The sequence below is a fragment of the Canis lupus genome, chromosome 30 (assembly GCF_011100685.1).
Source record: "Canis lupus familiaris isolate Mischka breed German Shepherd chromosome 30, alternate assembly UU_Cfam_GSD_1.0, whole genome shotgun sequence".
NCBI classification, from domain to species: Eukaryota; Metazoa; Chordata; class Mammalia; order Carnivora; family Canidae; genus Canis; species Canis lupus.
In genome coordinates this window covers 1,085,848-1,106,565 of record NC_049251.1, presented here as the reverse complement: position 1 = coordinate 1,106,565, position 20,718 = coordinate 1,085,848, and the positions used below count along the sequence as shown (strand labels likewise).

The 20,718-nt window shown below is 38.1% G+C and overlaps 1 protein-coding gene and 1 long non-coding RNA gene across 5 annotated transcripts in view; one reads left to right on the top strand and one right to left on the bottom strand.

Moving 5' to 3' along the window:
- SLC12A6 (solute carrier family 12 member 6) overlaps positions 1-20,718 on the bottom strand; it is an 88,134-nt gene that overhangs the window by 25,383 nt on the left and 42,033 nt on the right. For 3 of the 4 annotated variants that reach the window (XM_038579902.1, XM_038579901.1, XM_038579904.1), the window contains 3 exons: positions 20,574-20,618; positions 4,101-4,198; positions 2,061-2,192 (listed from right to left, as the gene is read on the bottom strand). In XM_038579902.1, coding sequence (XP_038435830.1) covers positions 2,061-2,192; positions 4,101-4,198; positions 20,574-20,618 — 275 coding nt within the window. The remainder of the gene's footprint in view (positions 1-2,060; positions 2,193-4,100; positions 4,199-20,573; positions 20,619-20,718) is intronic. The other variant, XM_038579903.1, reaches the window with a different exon arrangement.
- The window catches only part of LOC119866855, a 55,922-nt gene that overhangs the window by 15,842 nt on the left and 19,362 nt on the right, over positions 1-20,718 (top strand). Inside the window, exon 2 of the long non-coding RNA XR_005381400.1 lies at positions 364-518. This is a non-coding gene — a long non-coding RNA (uncharacterized LOC119866855). The remainder of the gene's footprint in view (positions 1-363; positions 519-20,718) is intronic.

The following is a 20,718-nucleotide window of genomic DNA, read 5'->3' as shown; positions in this document are numbered from 1 at the left end:
TATAAAATCTCCATCTTATAAACATTGATCACCATACTTTTTAATGTTCATAGAGCTCTACATTTTCACTTTACGTAGGTCCCCATATTTTTTTTCCCCATATCATTATTTTTAATGTTCAACGTTTATGAGGGCCAGGGCTTTCTCCCCAACTCAAGTTTATAAATTTTCAATTGGTTTGTGAGGCCAATAGGGATACTTCTTGTCTAATTTGGTTTCTGGGAAGATTTCATTCAGGTCAATGGTCATCTGATCAAATGGAATTATGTTCTTCATTTTCTCTAGCTTTTTCATATTCTTCAATCCTGGCCTTTGAGAGAGACAAAAACTCAGCACAGCTTTTCACATCTTCTTTTTCCTCAGCATCCACCTGGACAGTGTATTTATCCTCTAGCACAGGAACCTTCAGGGCATTAAATTTCTCAAAGTCATCTACCAAGCCAGCCTTTGCCACAATGGCCTTGTAATAAGCCCAGTCGACAGCAGGTGGTTTCTCACGAAGAGTAGCCAACCTGGAGGTAAGCATCTCATTCCAGGATTTCAGGGAGTTGGCAATGGCCTTTTGGTTTCGAGGTATGATCTCCCAAAAGCTACCCAGTCAGTGGTTTTTAGAGCAAGTTTTCGCCCAGCCATCTTGAGATACTTCACCGACCCCAGTGGCCCACAGTCCACAGCGGTCCCCATATGTTTTTACATGGGCATTTTACCACAAACTTTTAAGTGTACCCGCAACAATTAAAATGTTCTTGTTTGGGACGCCTGGGTGGCTCAGTGGTTGGGCATCTGCCTTGGCTCAGTACATGATCCCGGGGTCCTGGGATCGAGTCCCACGTCGAGCTCCCTGCACAGGGTCTGCTTCTCCCTTTGCCTGTGTCTCTGCCTATGTGTTTTTCATGAATGAAAAAACAAATCTTTAAAAAATAGTAATAATAAATAAATAAAATGTTCTGTTCTTGAAGCTATTAGCTTTCCCTTCTCTTGAAGATTTTATTTTTGGGCAGCCCCAGTGGCTTAGCAGTTTAGCGCTGCCTTCAGCCCAGGGCGTGATCCTGGAGACCCGGGATCGAGTCCCACGTCAGGCTCCTTACACGGAGCCTGCTTCTCCCTCTGGCTGTCTCTGCCTCTCTCTCCTGTGTCTCTCATGAATAAATAAATAAAATCTTAAAAAAAAAAGATTTTATTTTTAAATAATCTCTCTAATGAGGGGCTCAAACTCACAATAGTACATGAGTACAAGAGTCGCATGCTCCACCAACAGAGTCAGCCATGGGCCCCTAGCTTTCCCTTTTCATTTAAAAATTGAATAATGATTTGATAGAATTCCTTCAGAATTTGGCATAATCCTTCATGGTAGCTGGTAAATGCATTTGGCAAAATGAAGATCTGAGGGTCACTTTATTCCTGAAGAACCAGAAAGCTAACTTGTAATAGTGTTCCATATTTTGAGAAAAACTGAAATTTAGTATTTGAAAAACCCAATCACTTCACAACAGAGACGGCACCAGTGGACAGGTGTGGACACTCTTCTTCCGAAATGCCACTCCATCTGCCTGGAATGCTCTTCTCCTAACTGGGTGGCCCATGTCTCTCACTGGTTAGGTCTCTGCTTAAATATGGCCCTGTCAGCGAGGGCTTCCCTGACCAATCTCTCGACCCCTCCTCTGCTCTGGCTCTCTTGCTGGCCAGTTTCAGTGTCTTTACCCTGCCTTTTGAAGTTAACACACAATGTTACATTAGTTCCTGGTGTACAACAAAATGATTCCATGTCAAGTCTTTGCATATGTTATGCCATGTTCATCACCTATCCCTGCTTATATTTTTTGTTAGAGTGCTGTCAACACGTAATATTCAGTTTAACAACGATCTCCTCATACTAGACTTCAGACTGCATGAGAGCAGCACACTACATGTGTTTCTGCTATGACCCCCACTGCCCAGAACAGCGCCTGGCATGTATCAAGCATTCAACAGTTACTGAGCATAGAGTGATACCCTGGATACTTCCTCCTTTCTTATATATGGGACTCTTTTTATTTATCCTTGTTATTTGAAAGCCTCACCTTGGTGGGCTTCTTTTTCCCTTCAGTAATGTTTTCTGCCTCCTCATGCTCTTTTGCTCCTTGTGTCAGATTAGTATAATTGGCCATACGGTTGAGGAGAGAAGATACCTTTGGTCTGGTGTCCATTTCTTCCTAAAAAACCAGAAACATGGAAGAAATGAGTAATAAAGAACACTGGAAATAAGCATCAAAGTGACCTCTGTACCAGAAAATTACAAATCAAATGAGAAAATACTTCACAGGTAAATATTTTAAGAAAATTTATAAATGAGGTTTTATTCTCCTCCCACATTAAAATGTACACTTAATCAGGGCTACATAAATCCTTATAAAATTCTCAAGTGAAAAGCTTTATCATTCTAATGGCTTAACTTTACATTAAAAGCAAAATCACACTGGCCCCTTTAGACAGCTGTATCCTTGTAAAAAACATTGATAATATTACCTTTAACTACAGTGCCTCTTTCTTTAGGCCACTAACATTCTTAAGACCTGAGCTAAGATCAAGAGTCAAATGCTTGAACCAAATGAACCACCCAAGTGCCCTTAAGCTACTAACATTCTAATAACATCTATGGCTATTATTTATTACACCAAGCACAGGAAGCTCAATAAAAAACTTCTGTGACTGAACTAAATATTCACCTCTGATATTTTCTTGAAGAAAGCTGAAAGAAGATATCATTTAAAAAGTAGATGCACTGAGGTGTGCCTGGGTGGTTCGAGTCATGATCCCAGGGTTCTGGGCTCAAGTCCCCGAGTCCAGCTCCCTGCTTGGTGGGGAGCCTGCTTCTCCCTCTCCATCTGCCACTGTCCCTGCTTGTGCATGCTCTCTCTCTCAAATAATTAAATCTTTTTTTTTTTTTTTAAGATTTTATTTATTTGACAGAGAGAGAGAGAGAGAGAGAGAGAAAGAACACAAACAGGAAGAACAGCAGAGGGAGATGGGAAAGCAGGCTCCCTAATGAGCAGGGAGCCCAATGCAGGGCTCTGTCCCCAGGATCCTGGGATCATGACCTGAGTTGAAGGCAGAGGCTCAACCAACTGAGCCACCAAATAAAATCTTTAAAAAATAAAAATAAAATAAAAAATAGATACACTGAGAGAACTGGCACTCACATGCATCAATGTCCAAAGCCAGACACAAAGTAGTCTTGGACTAAAGCAGGCTCCTTTCAACAACCTGACTATAGACCCCATCAGAGTCCCTATGGTCTCAGTTAAGACATATAGGCTCTCAGGGTGCCTGGTGGCTCAGTAGGTTAAGCACGTGCCTTTGGCTCAGGTCATGATCCTGGGGTCATGGGATCAAGTCCTGCATTGGACTCTGTTCAGTGGGAAGCCTGTTTGTCCCTCTCCCTCTATCTCCCTGCCCTTTTGTGCTCTCTCTCAAATAAATAAATAATTAAAAAAAAAAAAAACATAGGCCCTCTTAATCTGGCAGCCGACTTCCTACACTGATTTTCGATTAGTAGTTATAAGATAAATGATAGTCTTCCCAAGCACAGAGTTGAAAAATACTCTATTTTATACTTCATAGATAATTCCAATTCAAATATTTAAATCCTAGCTAAATTCAGCAGCAAGGTTCTCCATATGCCTGTGATGTCAACATTCATCCTCAATCATAGAAATCTGATTTAGGGCAGCCCAGGTGGCTCAGTGGTTTAGTGCTGCCTTCTGCCCAGGGCATGGTCCTGGGGACCTGGGATCCAGTCCCGCGTCGGGCTCCCTGCATGGAGCCTGCTTCTCCCTCTGGCCTGTGTCTCTGCCTCTCTTTCTCTGTGTCTCTCATGAATAAATAAATAAAATCTTAAAAAAAAAAAAAAAAGAAATCTGATTTAATGGCTACTTATTCGTGATAATTAAGTTATACAGAATAAATCAACTACAATGACAAATTATAGTAAGTATTATATTTTAACAAATAGTTCTTAAAATTATCCAGCCTGTACTGCTTTAAAACTAAATGGGATAGAAAACAGTTATCTTGAAATCTCTGTTCCTGAAATCTCCATCCTAGTTTTCTCCTATTTTTACCTCAAAGAGTGCCAAGTTTCTATCAAAATATTCATCTCCTTCTTCATAATTGGAATTATTGAGATAAGCATTTCGAGCTTTCTTATTATGCCCATCATCTGGAAAAAAAATAAATCAAATTAGTTTCTCATTGGTATTAAAATATCAGCACAAAATAACTTCATGTTGCCTCTGTATTAACAGAATCCATTTTCATATTCATATTTTAATCTTAAAGTGGGAGAACTCAATGAGCCATGCTTAGAGAATGTGGCTCACTCTAGAACAGGAACAAAAATAAATCTCTAACAGGTAAATAATATGAAGGCTTAACAGCATGAAGACCTCTGGAAACACTATTTTTTTTTTTTAGGATTCTAGCCTATAAAGACCCTACTCTTAAAGTCACCCAAATCTAGAATAAAATTTTTAAGAAGTACTTATTGAGCTCTTAGTGTGTTGCTTTAGACTTTATATACTACTGCTATTGATAATGGCAGTAAGACCCTCTACCTCCATCCAGGTATGTCCAACTGTTTATGTGACATTGGGTAAAAAAAAAGAAAAATGACATCAGGTCATGTAACCAAACACTATTTTTGTACAAACCCTTGCCACTTTTTTTTTTTTTAATGTTAAAAGAGATACCCTACAAGAATTTGGTGAACCTAGCTATGAAGAAAAAAAAAAAAAAAGAAAAAGAAAAAGAGACTGGGTTCCCTCAGGCAGTAGAGTCTGTGTGAATACTTCCTTATTAGCTCTGGTTCTTTGCTGTGCCTAAGAATTATATATAATTATAATTGCCTTGCAGGAGAGAAAGAAAATAAAAAATTATTCAAATGTCATTAAGAACACCTCAAGTATTCAAGAAATAGATACTAATATATAAAAGCTACAGAAACTAGGGATCCCTGGGTGGCGCAGTGGTTTGGCGCCTGCCTTTGGCCCAGGGCGTGATCCTGAAGACTCGGGATCGAATCCCACGTAGGGCTCCTGGTGCATGGAGCCTGCTTCTCCCTCTGCCTGTGTCTCTGCCTCTCTCTCTCTGTGTGTGACTATCATTAAAAAAAAAAAAAAAAAGCTACAGAAACTAATTCAAAGTCTTATAACCTTAAATACAAGTTTGGGAAATAGCCAACAAGCTATCAAAATAACTAGATCTTGTCAAAGGACAGAAGAGCCAACCTGATGGTCTTCATTAGCTAAAAAATGGGTAGATGTGAACACTAAAAATAGCTATTGCATTGAACTGAAATGTAACTATGTGAAATATCCAGTATATTTTGAAAAAACAGTCATCTTTACAGACTAAGGAAATAGCATATCTGAAAAACAATAAAGAGAAAGAATAAGCAATTATCTTGCCTTTCCTGTACCAACCATATTTCAGGATAACTAAAATGTCAAATAAAATTTCTTTATAGAAAAATTCTAGCTAATAAATGTGGAATTTAAGAAATAAAACAAACAAGCATAGGGAAAAAAGGGAGATAAACCAAGAAACAGACTCTTATTTCAAGTTTTTATTTAAATTCTAGTTAGTTAACATACAGCATAATACTAGTTTCAGGAGAAGTTAGGGATTCATCACTTACATATAACACCCGTGCTCACTGCAACAAGTGCCCTCCTTAGTGCCCACCACTGGTGTACCCCATCCTCCACCCACCTCCCTCTATCAACCCTCAGTTTTGTTCTCTATAGTTCAAAATCTATTTTATGGTTTGCTTCTTCTTTCTTTCCCCTATATTCATCTGCTTTTGCTTCTTAAATTCCACATGTGAATGAAATCATATGGCATTTGTCTTTGACTGGCTTATTTTGCTTAGCATAATACATTTGAGCTCTAGCCACATCATAGCAAATAGTGAAGTGTCATTCTTTTATATGTTGAGTAATATTTAATTGTGTGTATCATCAGTCAGTGGACATTTGGGCTCTTCCTATATAATTTGGCTATGTTGACTATGCTGCTATAAACATTCAGGTGCAAGTGCTCCTTCACATCAGTATTTTTGCATCCTTTGAGTAAATACCTAGTATTGCAACTGCTGGGTCATAGGGTAGCTCTATTTTTAACTTTTTGAGGAACCTCCACACAGTTTTCCAGAGTGGATGTACCACTTTGCATGCCCACCAACAATGTAAGAGGATTCCCCTGTCTCTGCATCCTCACCAACATTGTTTCCTGTGTTGTTAAATTTAAACATTCTGACAGGTGTGATATCACACTGTAGTTTTGATTTGTATTTCCCTGATGATGAATGATGTTGAGAATCTTTTCATGTGTCCGTTAGCCATTTTTATCTCTCTCTTTTTTTAAGCTTTTATTTACTGACGAGAGACACACAGGCAGAGGGAGAAGCAGGCTCCCTGTGGGGAGCCTGATATGGGACTCGATCCCAGGACCCTGAGATCACTCCATGAGCCAAAGGCAGATGCTCACCCATTGAGCCACCCCGGTTGCCCCCATTTATATGTCTCTTAACTATAGAGAACAAATTGATGGTTACCAGAGGGGAGGTGGTTGGCGTGGAATGGGTGAAACAGGTGAAGAGTACACTGTCATGATGAACACTGAGTAATATATAGAATTGTTGAATCACTACACTGTACATCTGAAACTAATGTAACAGTGTAATGTTAACTGGAATTTAAACAGAAAATTTTTAATGCATATGGCATAATATAATTAGGAAAAAAATCACCAATTTTCAATTCCTAATGAAATAATGGATCTAGGCAATCAGCGTCAATATTTGCTAAAACCATTAGATGAAAGGCTGAGACATAACTTTATAATGGATGGATCAGGGTGATCGGGAACTCAATGATCAATTTCAACATCGCTAAAAGTGGACAACACAATCTTCTAATACAATGAAAAAAATACACTGTGCAACCTGGGATGTATTCCTACTAAAAGAATGGAAGCTGAATCTAATCAAGCCTCTAAATCTACCTACCATTTCCCAAAACACAGAGGAGGAAGATGTTAAACATCACCACAATGATGCTGCAATAATCAAATTCAAAATGTGAGAAATTCTACATGACAAATAATCTCACTCAACAAGTAAATGGCATAAACTAAAAAAAGGTGATTTCATAAATTAATACTTGAAATGATGCCTCAACCAAATGTAAGGTGTGAACCTTGTTAGAATCCTGACTCAAATCAAATATAAAAAGACAATTCTGAAACAGAGAAATTTAAACTTTTTCTTAAAAAAAGGTACATAAAATCATGTGATATCAAGAATTTTCTTTAAGATATTCCAGGAAAAAATCAGGTGGAACTTGAAAACAGATTCTTAACATTGTTTAAACTGAGTGATAGGGACGCCTGGGTGGCTCAGCAGTTGAGCATCTGCCTTCAGCCCAGGGTGTGATCCTGGGGTCCTGGGATCAAGTCCCACGTCAGGCTCCCTGCATGGAGCCTGCTTCTCCCTCTGTCTATGTCTGCCTCTCATGAATAAATAAATAAAATCTTTAAAAAAAATAAACTGAGTGATAGTTTCATGGGGGTTCACTATGCTATTCTGCTTTTCTGTACCTTTGGAAATTTCCACAATTTTTTAAAAAAGGAAAATGTAATTATTTTCCTCTAATGATTCCAGAAAATTCTAAAGAGAATGACATAGGTTAAAATTACCACTTTTTTTTTAAAAGATTTTATTTATTCATTCATTCATTCAGAGAGAGCGAGAGACACAGGCGGAGGGAGAAGCAGGCTCCATGCAGGAAGCCTGATATGGGACTCGATCCCAGGTCTCCAGGATCACACCCCAGGATGCAGGCGGCGCTAAACCGCTGCGCCACCGGGGCTGCCCTTATCACCACTTTTGAGTAATTCATTTATTCAATTAATTCACCAAGCACTTATTAAGTTCTTATGATGTGCTGGGCACTCTAGGTCCCAGGGATATAGCAGTAGACAAAGCAGTTAAAGTCTTTGTAGACTGTGTGTAGACTGAAGTCACAGAAGACAGAGTTAAATATACACACACACACGTGACTTATGATGTTAGCTAATTTCCACGGTGTAAATACACACACCAATTTTAAACTATTAATGTGAAGTCATTAACATGGTTTTGGAGAGATGCATACACTTGGCTCTCATGAGTTAGTGTAAGCTGGCTGTAGCATACCCTTGGCATAGAAGGGTCAGGAAAAGCCAGCATTTCAAGCTGAGAGAGTAGTAATTTTAAGAGATCCTAAAGCAGAAACAATCTTAATAGATTCATAAAACAGAGTGAGTAACACAGCTGAAACAGAGGAAAGGAGAGAGTATTTAGAAAGATAGAAGAAGCCAGATCAGGTAGTTATTAGCAAATAGTTCTCCAAATCCATTTACTGAGCGGTCCTTGTCCCACTGACCTACACTAGATAATAACAACATAATGGGGTTTGGGGCTGTAGAGAGAGGGATGTGAATGTGCTAATGTTATTTTCTTTATTTGGAAGATATAGACAGCATTTTTAGATTGTATCAATAATACCAATACTTATAATAATGTAAATAAACTTCATTTGTTAAAACATAGGATTAAACAAAACAATGCAGGTATATACTGTTTTAAGAGACATATATGACATGTAAAGGCTGAAAGTAAAAGAAAGAGATCAGGCAAATACTAACCAAAAGAAATCTGATATGGTTTTATTATCACTAGATAAATTTTTTTTTTATCACTAGATAAATTTTTCTTTAAAAGGAAAGCCTTATTATGGATGAAAGGGTAACCACATAACAAAGTTGAATTTACCAAGAAAGTATTTTATTTTGTAATTATTATTACTATTTTTTTTGAGAGAGAGAGAGAAAGACAGAGAAGAGTGAGTGCATGAGGTAGGGAGAGGGGCAGAGGGAAAGGAAGAGGGAGAAATCTTAAGCAGGGCTCCATCTCACGAGCCTGAGATCATGACCTGAGCTGAAATCAAGAGTTAGATGCTTAACCAGCTGAGCACCCTGGCCTCTCAAGAAAGTATTTTAAACATATATCTATGGTTTATAGTTATCTTTCTGCATAGTAAATTACTCTCACATTTAGTAGCTTAAACACACTTTTCATCTTACAGTTTGTATGGCCAGCAATATAGGCATGACTTTGAGCACTCTGCTTCAGTCCTTATGAAGTTCCAATCAAACCTCTGCCGAGACTGTGTGGTCTCATTTGAAGGCCTGGGGAAGATCTACTTCCAAGTTCACTTACATAGTTGTTGGCAAGATTCACTGTCTTTTAGGTTGTTGGTCAGGGGCCCATCTTGGTTCCCTGCTACACGGGCCTTTCCATAGTACAGTTTACAGCATGGCAGCTGGATTCCCTCAAAGCAAGTCATCAAAGAGAACCAGAGAGAGAGTACGAGACAGATGTCATGGTCTTTTTGTAATCTCATTTTGAAAGTAACATTGCTTTGCCATTTTCTGTTAATTAGAAGGAGTCCTTAAGTCCAGCCCTCAAAGGGCAGAGGATTACACAAGAGCATGAATACCAGGAAGAAAGGATCACTTGGAACCAATCTAAGAGGCTGCCTACCACATGCATTTATCCATTTATTCACTTACCCATCCATCCATGACTCAAAAGCTGAGGCAAAAATGGACAAAACTATAGTAAGAAATGATAAATCTACGGTCATACAGGGAAATGTTTAACATATATTTCTCAATAATTATAGATGAAGCAAACAAAATAAGGGTGAAGAGACCCGAATAACACAATGAATAACCTTCACCTAATGGACATAAAGTTCTGCAAACAAAATTAGACAATATACAAAATAGACATACATGGAAAATTCATAAAATTTATCATGTGCTAGATCTTAAAGTCAACAAATTTCAAACAGAGGGAATATAGGCTGTGACTTTGATCTATAGCAAAAGTTGTTAGAATTATGAAAAGATACATTTTTAAATCCTTCCAAGTTTAGAAATTAAATATGCTGTAGAACAACACAAGAATTGAAGTTTAAAATACTTTTAAAAATTAAATGACAATAAAGACATTACCTACTGCAACTTGTAGGATCCACCAAAGTAGCACTTCAAAGAAAAGTTATCGTCTTAAAATTTTACATTAGCAGACTAAAAAGAATAAAAATTATTTGAGCTAAGTACCTATCTTAGCAAGATAGAGCAGAATAAACTCTAAGTAGAAAAGATGACAACTATACAACTGTCCTTTGGTTCAACTGTTTCACTGTCCATTTTCCTGGGTCCTTATGTTTTGGGTAGATCTCCTGTAAACAGTAGATAATGGTATTTTAAAAAAATCTGACAATCTGTCTTTTTAACTGTCAAGTTTAGTCCATCAACTTTAGCAATTTATATGTTTTTATTGGATTCTATCATTTTAAAATTTCTATTTGGTATTTTTTATGATTCATTCTCCTTTTCGCTACTGGGTTTTTTGGCTTATTTTTCCCTTATTCCATTTGTTCTCTCCTTTTGGAGTTTCTACATTCTATATCTATTCTTTCAGTAAATACCTTTGAAATTTTACCACATATTTTACTTAAACTGTTAAGCGAGTTTAAACAACAGTCTGTCATCCTCCCAAACAATAAAAAACTTGAACACTTCAGTTCTCTTTCCTCTGATTCATGTACTACTGTTCTGTCCAATATCTCTAGCAGTTTCTTTTTTAAGATTTTTAAAAGATTTTATTTATTTATTCATGAGAGACACAGAGAGAGGCAGAGACCTAGTCGGAGGGAGAAGCAGGGAGCCTGATTAGGGACTCGATCCTGGGATTCTAGGATCACGCCCTGAGCCAAAGGCAGATGCTCAACTGCTGAGCCACCCAGGTGTCCCTATGATAGCTTTAAAAAAAAAAAAAATATTTGAGACAGAGAGCAGGCACACGAGAGAGCGAGAGTGAGAGAGAGAGGGAGAGAGCGTGAGCACAAGCAGCGGGGAGGAGCAGAGGCAGAGGGAGGAGCAGGCTCCCCACTGAACATAGAGCCCAATATGGGGCTTGATCTCAGGACCCGGAATCAGGACCTGCACTGAAGGCAGATTCTTAACCTACTGAGCCATCCAGGCTCCCCTCTAGTAGCTTATTTTACTACACAAATAAGATACTAAAACTATTTCATAAAGACAACACTGACTTGGGTGAAGTGAAGGCCCATGTTTACCATTTGGGTGAAGTGAAGGTCCATGTTTACCATTTGAGTTGTTCAGTATTTTTGTTACATTTCAGAGTACTAGTCTTCTGCGATCATTTTGCTTTTACTTGAGGTACCTTCTTTAGAATTCCTTTTTAAAGGAGTGTTTCTCAAACTCAGCACATAATAATTTGCTGTGGCAGATGTCCAATGCACTGTAGGCTGTTTAAGAGCATCCCTAGCCATGAGTCACTAGATGCCAGTAGCATCTCCAGCAGCGACAATCAAAATAAACTCCTCAGACATTTCCAAATATCCTCTGGGGGACAAAATTGTCCTCAGTTATAAACCACTAGCTTAAAGCAAGTCTCAAGGTGAAAAATTTTCTTGTCTTTTATTTAGCAACAATTGTATTTTGTCCTTATTACTGAATTTCTTGCTAATAAGCATAACTCTACTCTAGAAAGTGCTTTGTAAACACTTTAAGGCATCATTTGTTATCTGTTTTGTTACTGAGAATTCTGTTGTTCTGCTATTCCCTTGATGATCTGTACTTTCTCTCTGGCTGATTTAAAGATCTTTTCTTAGGTGTTCTGCAGCTTCAGTAAGATGTGTCTAGATGTGGTTTTCCTTTTGTTCTGTTCATAAACCCCTTTTACCTGTTTCTAATCTGTTACCTTTAGTTTCTATATCAACAACTATTTTATTTCTCTTCTACAAGTTCTATTTGTTCTCTCTAAACAGTCTTTCATTCCTTAGTATGTTTACCTAACTGCACCCTTTATTGATTTAAACTTTTAATAGTCTTGTATCTCAGACTCAGGACCATTTCATCCCTCTTGAGGGTTATAGAAGTAGGAGTCCCAGATCCAACATACTACTCTGCTGCTTTACTAGCCTTACAATACTGTTGCTATTAAAGTCTGGCTTCACAACAATCCTGCCCCATGCTGCTGCCTGCTGGTCCAAGCCTTGTCCCAACAGCTCTGGTTCCCCTTCTGCGACCAGGGCACCTCTACATGTGGGGCCTCTGCAGTCTCAAGTTTCAAGTGCAACCATCTTAACTTCCTGACACTTTAGTCCTGGATGTTTCTGGCCCAACTTTTCTTGCTTGGTTTTTTGGGGGGTAGAAGAATATCCCTGGAGACTTTGCCTACATTCATGAGACCAATGATGCCTCCAAGATAGTCTTATCAAGGTCTATGTGTGGTAGTGGAATGTGAGGGTCCCATAGAGCTCCTGGTCAATCATCAAAGATCAAGGCTTTCTAGGCAAAAAAAAAACTCTCAGCAAGAAAAAGCTCTCAGCAGGAGTGGTTAATTGAAAGGCATGGATCAATTCTTGATCTCAGTTTCTTGGCAAGAAATCATGCTGCTTCATAAGGACAGCCTTTAAAAGGGGGGGGGCACCTGGGTGGCTCAGTGGTTTAGCGCCTGCCTCCGGCTCAGGTTGTGACCCCAGGGTCCCAGGATTGAATCCCACACATCAGGCTCCCTGCAGGGAGCCTGCTTCTCCCTCTGCCTGTGTCTCTGCCTCTGTGTGTCTCTCATGAATAAATAAAATCTTAAAAAAAAAAAATAAAAGTACAGCCTTCATTCTTTCTTAAAAATGAAACAAAAAAAAAAAAAAAAAAGGAGGGGCACCTGGGTGACTTAAATTGGTTAAGAATTAGACACTTAATTTCAGCTTAGGTCATGACCTCAGGTCATGAGATGGAGCCCCGCATTGGGCTCTGTGCTGGGCATGGAGCCTGTTTAAGATCCTCCCTCTCTCCCTCTGCTCCTCTACTAATATTCTTGCTCAATCAATAGTGCAGCCTTTCATAAATCTAGGTCACTACTGTGACCTCAGAACATCTCAAATGGAATGGAAGTTCTAGAGTTTCTGAATAGTAAGTAAGTTTTACTCAGCAGGAACTAAGAACCAAATCCATATCCTAGGGCTGTGTTAGGATTATCCAGAATCCTAAGAGAATTCCTTTGGAGGCATCCACTGAGACTGGCTTCAGTAATGCTAAGAATTAAATAGCCCATCAGATCATTAAGTTGTTTTATTCCCCTCATTTTACTATCCAGATAAAGCTAACATGACTGGGAACTTACTCAACTCAAAACAGATATAAGTGCCATTGATTCTACTACAGATTTCAGATTTCCATTTTTTATGGCATATATATTTTTTTGTAAACAGGAATATGGTTTATCAAATGTTTTGCTCTTTATAAAAACTTTATTGTTGTGGTGCTCTTATCTCTATATTGCTGCTTCTGTAATTTGCCACTTATATTGCAATTTGGAGCTAAGATAAATAAATCTGATTCTTCCCTTAGTCTCCTGATCCTGTCAAATGTCAAATGTCAAATGATCACATGTCTTTGCTGGTCTGAGACAGGCAGAACAAGAGCAGTAAATTTACTTAATTTCCCTTAGCACAGGTTTGAGTCTTAACTATGTGACTGTGTGAACACGAAAGGCTGTCTCAAATGTTATAAATTGTTTTTGATTTTTACAATTTGAGTATTCAATAAGAGGCATACATTATGTTGATTTCTATATCTCTTAAGTCAACAGCTCTTCTTTTCTTTACAATTTATTTGAAGAAACTATGTCATATGTTCAGTAGAGTTTCTGATGTTTTTAAGATTTACTTATTTGAGAGAAACAGAGAGAGCGCGAGCACACAAGCAGAGGTAGGGACAGAGGGAGAGGGAGAAGCAGACTCTCCACTGAGCAAGGGGCATGATGCAGGGCTCCATCCTAGGACCCTGGGATCATGACCTGAGCTGACAGCAGACGCCTAACTGACTGAGCCCCCCAGGAGCCACTAGTTTCTGATATTGATGACAACATCCAATGTGATGCTGCTTAAATGTTGTTCTGCTTTATTTATTTCCTATATATTGCTAATGAGGTCCAGAGGCTGATCCACCTTGAGGATTTTTAGGGGAGAGGTAGGAAAACTTCACAGTAGTATTTTGATCTTCTGTTAGGGGGTATATGTCATCTGATTTGCTTTCTTTTTGAGATACTAACCAACTGTTGGTGATTAATGACTGGATCCAGTAATTTATGAGGGATTACAAAGTGGTGATACTCTTCTATTATTCTTCCTTAATTTACTAGGTGAAATACTTTGATAAAGAAGCATTCCCTCTATAAATAATAGTGAAAGGGAATAGAAGGGAAGGGAGAAGAAATGGGTAAGAAATATCAGAAAGGGAGACAGAACATAAAGACTCCTAACTCTGGGAAATGAACTAAGGGTGGGGGAAGGGGAGGAGGACGGGGGGTGGGGGTGAGTGGGTGATGGGGCACTTGACGGGATGAACACTGGGTGTTATTCTGTATGTTGGTAAATTGAACACCAATAAAAAATTAATTTATTAAAAAAAAGAAACATTCCCTCTAATACACTATTTGGTTACCCATTAGTATAGTAAAGGCAAGATACTTCATTCTTTCTATTAAGCAATTCTCAGAGTAATGAGTTAGTTCACTAAAATACACTAATGGTGATCAATTAGTTTATTTTTATTTATCTTTAATTTTTAAAAAAAGGTTTTTATTTATTCATGAGAGAGAGGAGAGAGAGAGAGAGAGAGAGGCAGAGACACAGGCAGAGGGAGAAGCAAGCTCCCTGCAGGGAGCCCATTGTGGGACTCGATCCCAGTACCCTGGGATCACATGCTGAGCTGAAGGCAGATGCTCAAACACTGAGCCACGCAGGGGTCCCATCAATTACTTTTTTAAAGTGTCAATATGACCTCATAAATTTAAATATTGGATATATTTCAAATGAAATTATTTTCCTGCATCAGTTAAGAGGATTCATTCTTTAATCTCCTTTTTTTTCGGGGTGGGGGGGGGCAGGGGAGGAGAGAGAATCTAAAGCAGGATCTGTCCAGTGCAAACCTGATTGGGGCAAGATCTTACAACCCTGAAACCATGACCCGAACAAAAATCAAGAGTCAGACGCCTAACTGACTGAGCCACCCAGGTACTCCTCATCTCCTTTTGTTAACACAATGAATCATATACATTGATTTTTAATGGTAAATCAACCATGTATTTCTGGCAGAAACCCAAACTGGTCACAGGGGTAATTAAAAAAAAATACATTGCTTGATTCAGATTGCAAATATTTCGTTTAGGACATCTGTATTCATAAATAAAACTGGCCTATACTTGTCTCATATTATCATTGCTAAGTTTTGGTATGAGAATTATGCAATCCTCAAACTGAGTCGGGAGTGTTTGTTTTCCTATTCCTTGAGAGCAACTGTAGAAGAGGAATTATTTTTCCTTGAATGTTTGGTAAAAATTATTGTAAAAATGCTAGGGCCCAAATGCAGCTCATTTGCTTACTTGCTTACTAAACTGTTTCAAATTAAAAATTATACACACACAAAGTTCATAAATCATAAATATATTCATTCCTCCATACAGCTTCTCCGCCTGACCCTGAGATTTATGAGAGATCTGATGAGTCAGTGGGAACAATAGATACATTAAAGTAACTGTGCCCTACTAACAGGAAGAACATTTAGAAGTCTGAAAGATGCTATTATAAATTCTATTCAGCAGGCAAGACAATTGAAGCAGTTTTTAACCTACCACGCCAAATTATGCTAGGCAAGATTTTCTTTTTTTAAGATTTTATTTTATTTATTTTAAAGATTTTATTCATTTATTCATGAGAGACACAGAGAGAGAGGCAGAGACACAGGCATAGGGAGAAGGAGGTTCCTTGCGGGGAGCCGGATGCGGTACTTGATCCCAGGACCCCGGGGTCACAACCTGAGCCAAAGGCAGACACTAAACCACTAAGCCACGCAGGTGCCCTTAAGATTTTATTTTTAAGTAACCTCTATATCTAAGGTGGGGGTCAAACTGCAACCCTATGGGATCCCTGGGTGGCGCAGCGGTTTGGCGCCTGCCTTTGGCCCAGGGCGCGATCCTGGAGACCCGGGATCGAATCCCACGTCGGGCTCCCGGTACATGGAGCCTGCTTCTCCCTCTGCCTATGTCTCTGCCTCTCTCTCTCTCTCTCTCTGTGTGTGACTATCATAAATTAAAAAAAAAATTAAAAAAAAAAAAAAAACAAACTGCAACCCTAGATCAAGAGTCACATGCTCCACTGACTGAGCCAGCAACTTGCTCCTAAGCAAGATTTTTATAGACAGCTGGCAAGATTTTAATTCAAGTTGCGAATGCAACTGGAATTAAGGAACTGTAAGATGGCTGGAAAATATAATCCAAAAAATCATCTTTCTGCCTTGTGCAAACCTCTCCTCCTTTCTTCCTTCTTTCCTCCTCTTCCTCCTCCTCCTCCCCTTCTCCTTCCTCCTCCTTCCTCTCCTCCTTCTCCCCCTCCCTCTCCCCCTCCCCCTCTCTTCTTCTTCTTCTTCTTCCTCCTTCTTCTTTCTTCTTCTTTCTTCCTTCTTCTTCTTCTTCTTCTTAAAATAAGCCAGCCTTTTATGGATTTTGAGACTGTAGCTTAAACAAAGATACTCAGAAGGGTGCCTGGCCAGCTCAATCAGTAGAGCATGCAACTCTCAGGTTGGGAGTTCAAGCCCATGCTGGGTGTAGAGTTTACTTGAAAAAGAAAAAGAAAAAGAAAAAAAAGAAAAAGAAAAAGGAAAGAAAAGAAAGAAACTCAGGATGCGGCACAGAAGATGGTAGTTATTAAGAGCATTAGAAAAAAAGGAGAATTTCATCTTATCTAACGAACCTCAGAGGGAGCACCCAGGGTAGCAAGATGAACTTACCCGAGAATCTAGCCAGACAACTCTGGATAAATTCCCAGGTTTGTTCAAAATTGAATGCAAATGTAGGTTGCCAAATGAGATTCATGTCTAGAGTAGTCTCTCTGCAAATATTAGGGTTGTTAGCGAATACTAAGAGAAGTCTTCTTCACAATCGCATACCATTTCTTTTTGCCCACAATTCATTTACTATCTTTTACTACAAGTACTTCATTGGAAACAAAACCCAGCTTACACTGGAATGGTACCAACTCCCCTGATCATCCATTTCATTAGCTAAGTCCTTTCCTACCTCCATGACACACATGTTCCTGGCCAGATGATAAACCACTCTCAAATTCCTCTACTTGTTGGTGTACCAGAGACGGATGCAATTTAATAGTTTACGGGTGAAATGTACTTTCTGTGGTCTGCCTAAATCTTTCAATGAAACCTTAGTCATTCCTGGTCCAAATGTGAAATTTTTATATAGAGAATAATAATTTTGAACAGTCGAAATAAGCTATCCAATATAAAAGTCTAAATATTCACAATTTTTATCTGTGGTATTATATGCACAATGGAATATTCACAAAGAGAACAGTGCCAACCCCAATATCACAAGGCCATGACTCTTGAGAGCAGACTTCTAGTTATATGTTTATGTCAAACCATTTAACTAACAAATATTTATTGAGGCTTAGGGTGTCAGCTACTATTCCAGCACATAAACTTTCTCAAAGAAATGAGAATTAAGATCAGAAACTTATGTCCTTATCATAGAAAGAGCAGAAAAGGAGTATCCCAGTTTCTTTAACTAAGACCCTGAACCTGTAATAAGCAAACAAGTACTTTCCTTACTTTGGACTTAATAGCTTACACTTTATACAGCTGCTCTGCACACATTCAAACAGCTAAAAGTTCAGCAATGTACAAATCAAAATAGTCTCAAATCAACCATCATGCACCCCTGGTGTAAATGTAAATTGGACCAACCACTGTGAAAAAGTGTGGAGGTTCCTCAAAAAATTAAAAATAGAATTGCCATATGATCAAACAATTCTATTACTAGGTATTTACCCAAAGAAAATTAAGTTTGAAAAGACATATGTACCTCTATGTTTATTGCGACAGTATTTGCAATAGCCAAATACAGAAGCAACCCAAGTGTCCATCATTGAATGAATAGATAAAGCTTTACTTTGGGACGTATACTATTTTTATCCCCCTACCCTCTTTTTTAAAGATTTTATTTATTTATCCATGAGACACACACAGAGAGAGGCAGAGACACAAGCAGAGGGAGAAGCAGGCTCCTTGCAGGGAGCTCGATGTGGGACTTGATCCCAGATGCTCAACCACTAAGCCACCCAGATGCCCCTAAAGATGTGGTATTATATGCACAGTGAAATATTCAGTCATAAAAAAAATGAGATCTTGCCATGTGGAACAACATGAGTGGACCTAGAGGACGCTAGGCTAAGTGAAGTCTGGCAAAGAAAGACAAATACCACATGATTTCACTTACATGTTGTATATAAGAAGAAAACATAGGCAGCTGGGTGGCTCAGTTGGTTAAGTGTCCAACTCTTGATTTCGGCTCAAGTCATGACCTCAAGGTTGTGAGATTGAACCCTATGTCCCAGTATGGAGCCTGTTTAGGATTATCTCCCTCCCTCTGCCCACCTCCCACAAAAAAAGAAAAAAAAAAAAGTAAAGAAAAACAACCCTTAAGTACAAAGAACAAACTGGAGGTTTGCAGAGAGGAGGTGGGTGCATAGGGTGGGTAAAATACAGGGGATTAACAGCATAATTTATAAAGAAGTTGAACACTATGTTGTACACTTGAAACTAATGTAACATTGCATATGAACTATATTCAAATAAATTTTTTAATAGAAAAAAGTAACTTCCAGTTATAAAATAAGTCATGGAAATGAAAAGTACAGCATAGGGAATTATAGTCAGTAATACTGTAATAATGCTATATGGTGACAGATGGTGACTATATTTATCGTGGTGAGTACTGAGCAATGTATAAAATTGTCCAATCAATATAGCGTACACCTGAAACTAATATAACACTGTACATTAATTATACTTCAATGAAAACAAAGCAAAAACAAAAAACTCAACAAAAAATAAGCCTCAAATCAAAAGACACACACACACATACACACACAAAATGGCTGTTAATATATTTAAAAGCATTTAACCTCACTTATGATTAAAGAAGTACAAATAAAAACTAGAGATGCCATCCTCATCTGTTAAGAAAAGAAAAAGTTTTTTTTTTAAAGATGTATTTATTTATTTATTCATGATAGAGAGAGAGAGAGAGAGAGAGAGAGAGAGAGAGAGAGAGAGAGAGGCAGAGACACAGGAGGAGGAAGAAGCAGGCTCCATGCCAGGAGCCCGATGCGGTACTCGATCCCGGGACTCCAGGATCACACCCTGGGCCAAAGGCAGGCGCCAAACCACTGAGCCACCCAGGGATCCCCAGTAAAGAAAAAGTTTTAAGATTGATATTTGCTGCTTATGATAGAGATGTATCTTCTTTAAGGTATGTATACCCTTTGACCAAGGAGTTCTACTGTTAGGAATTTTTCCTTCAAATATACTGGCAATGAGAATGCAAGAATATATGTACAAGATGTTCACTGTAACAATTTTTAATGGTAAAACATCTGGAAATAAGTGGTCAAGAATAGGAAACTGGCTGTATAAAATTAGAACATGGAATATTATTCTATAACAAACAAGGAATAAGGCAAATCTTTATATACTGAAATGATACATCCAAGACAAAATGTTAAGTGAAACAAAATAAGTTACAGTCTGTAGAGTATAACTCCATGGATAGAAACAGGAAAGAAGATGGTCATATATTGTAAGAAAATGTGTAATTAAAAAGTCCTAAAAGAATTCCCAAGAAAGTGTCAATAATAAATATCTTGGGGGATAGAGGTGGGGTGGTGGGGAGAAGAGATACTTTAAAGGGTTTTATCTTACTTTTTTTCACATATACATTTTGTATTATCTGAATTCCTCATCAGAGTATGTATTATTTCTGTATTTTAAATTTTTATCAGTTCTGAGATGTGAAGTTCCTGTTAAATAACAAGCTTACTGAAATTTAAATATATGATCCCTAGAAGAAATAAATTTATTTATATAACTTATTTAACAGATAAAGAACTGAAACATCCTCTACATCTTGCTTATTAAGTTCAAGCTGTTTATGAAGTACTTTCAGTAATCAAAAAAGAGGGTGATAAAAGACCACGAAAAATAATAAAAAGGGCAAAGTAACAGCAAATTCTAAGATATGATAGAGTATTATAGTATCTTTTTGATAAAATTATCTTGGAAAAAAGAAGCTCTAATTCTTACAGACTTTTCTTTTTAAAACATAGATAATGTAATTGACTTTCAAATGGAACTACATTAGGTTTTAGTCAATTGTAGAAGTAGTTTCCTGAAACTTACCAAGTTGGGAATAGATACAGCAGGAAAAAGGTTGAGGAGTGAAAAGTAGAAGAGGAGGGGATAGAAAATAAGAGTAACCTCTGTTAGTACAGGCAAGAAAAGGGTGATTTTAGAGAAGGTCAATCCCCACAGTAATACTATACCTAACAGTTGGCTGTGTTCCCCTGTGATGGAGTTCTGACTCGGGTCTGAAAAACAAACAATTGAAAAGAAAAGAAAAAATGAATGACCAAAACAAATAATTTCTTAAAAATCAGCAACAAAAGTCAACCAAGGAAATAAGCAGAA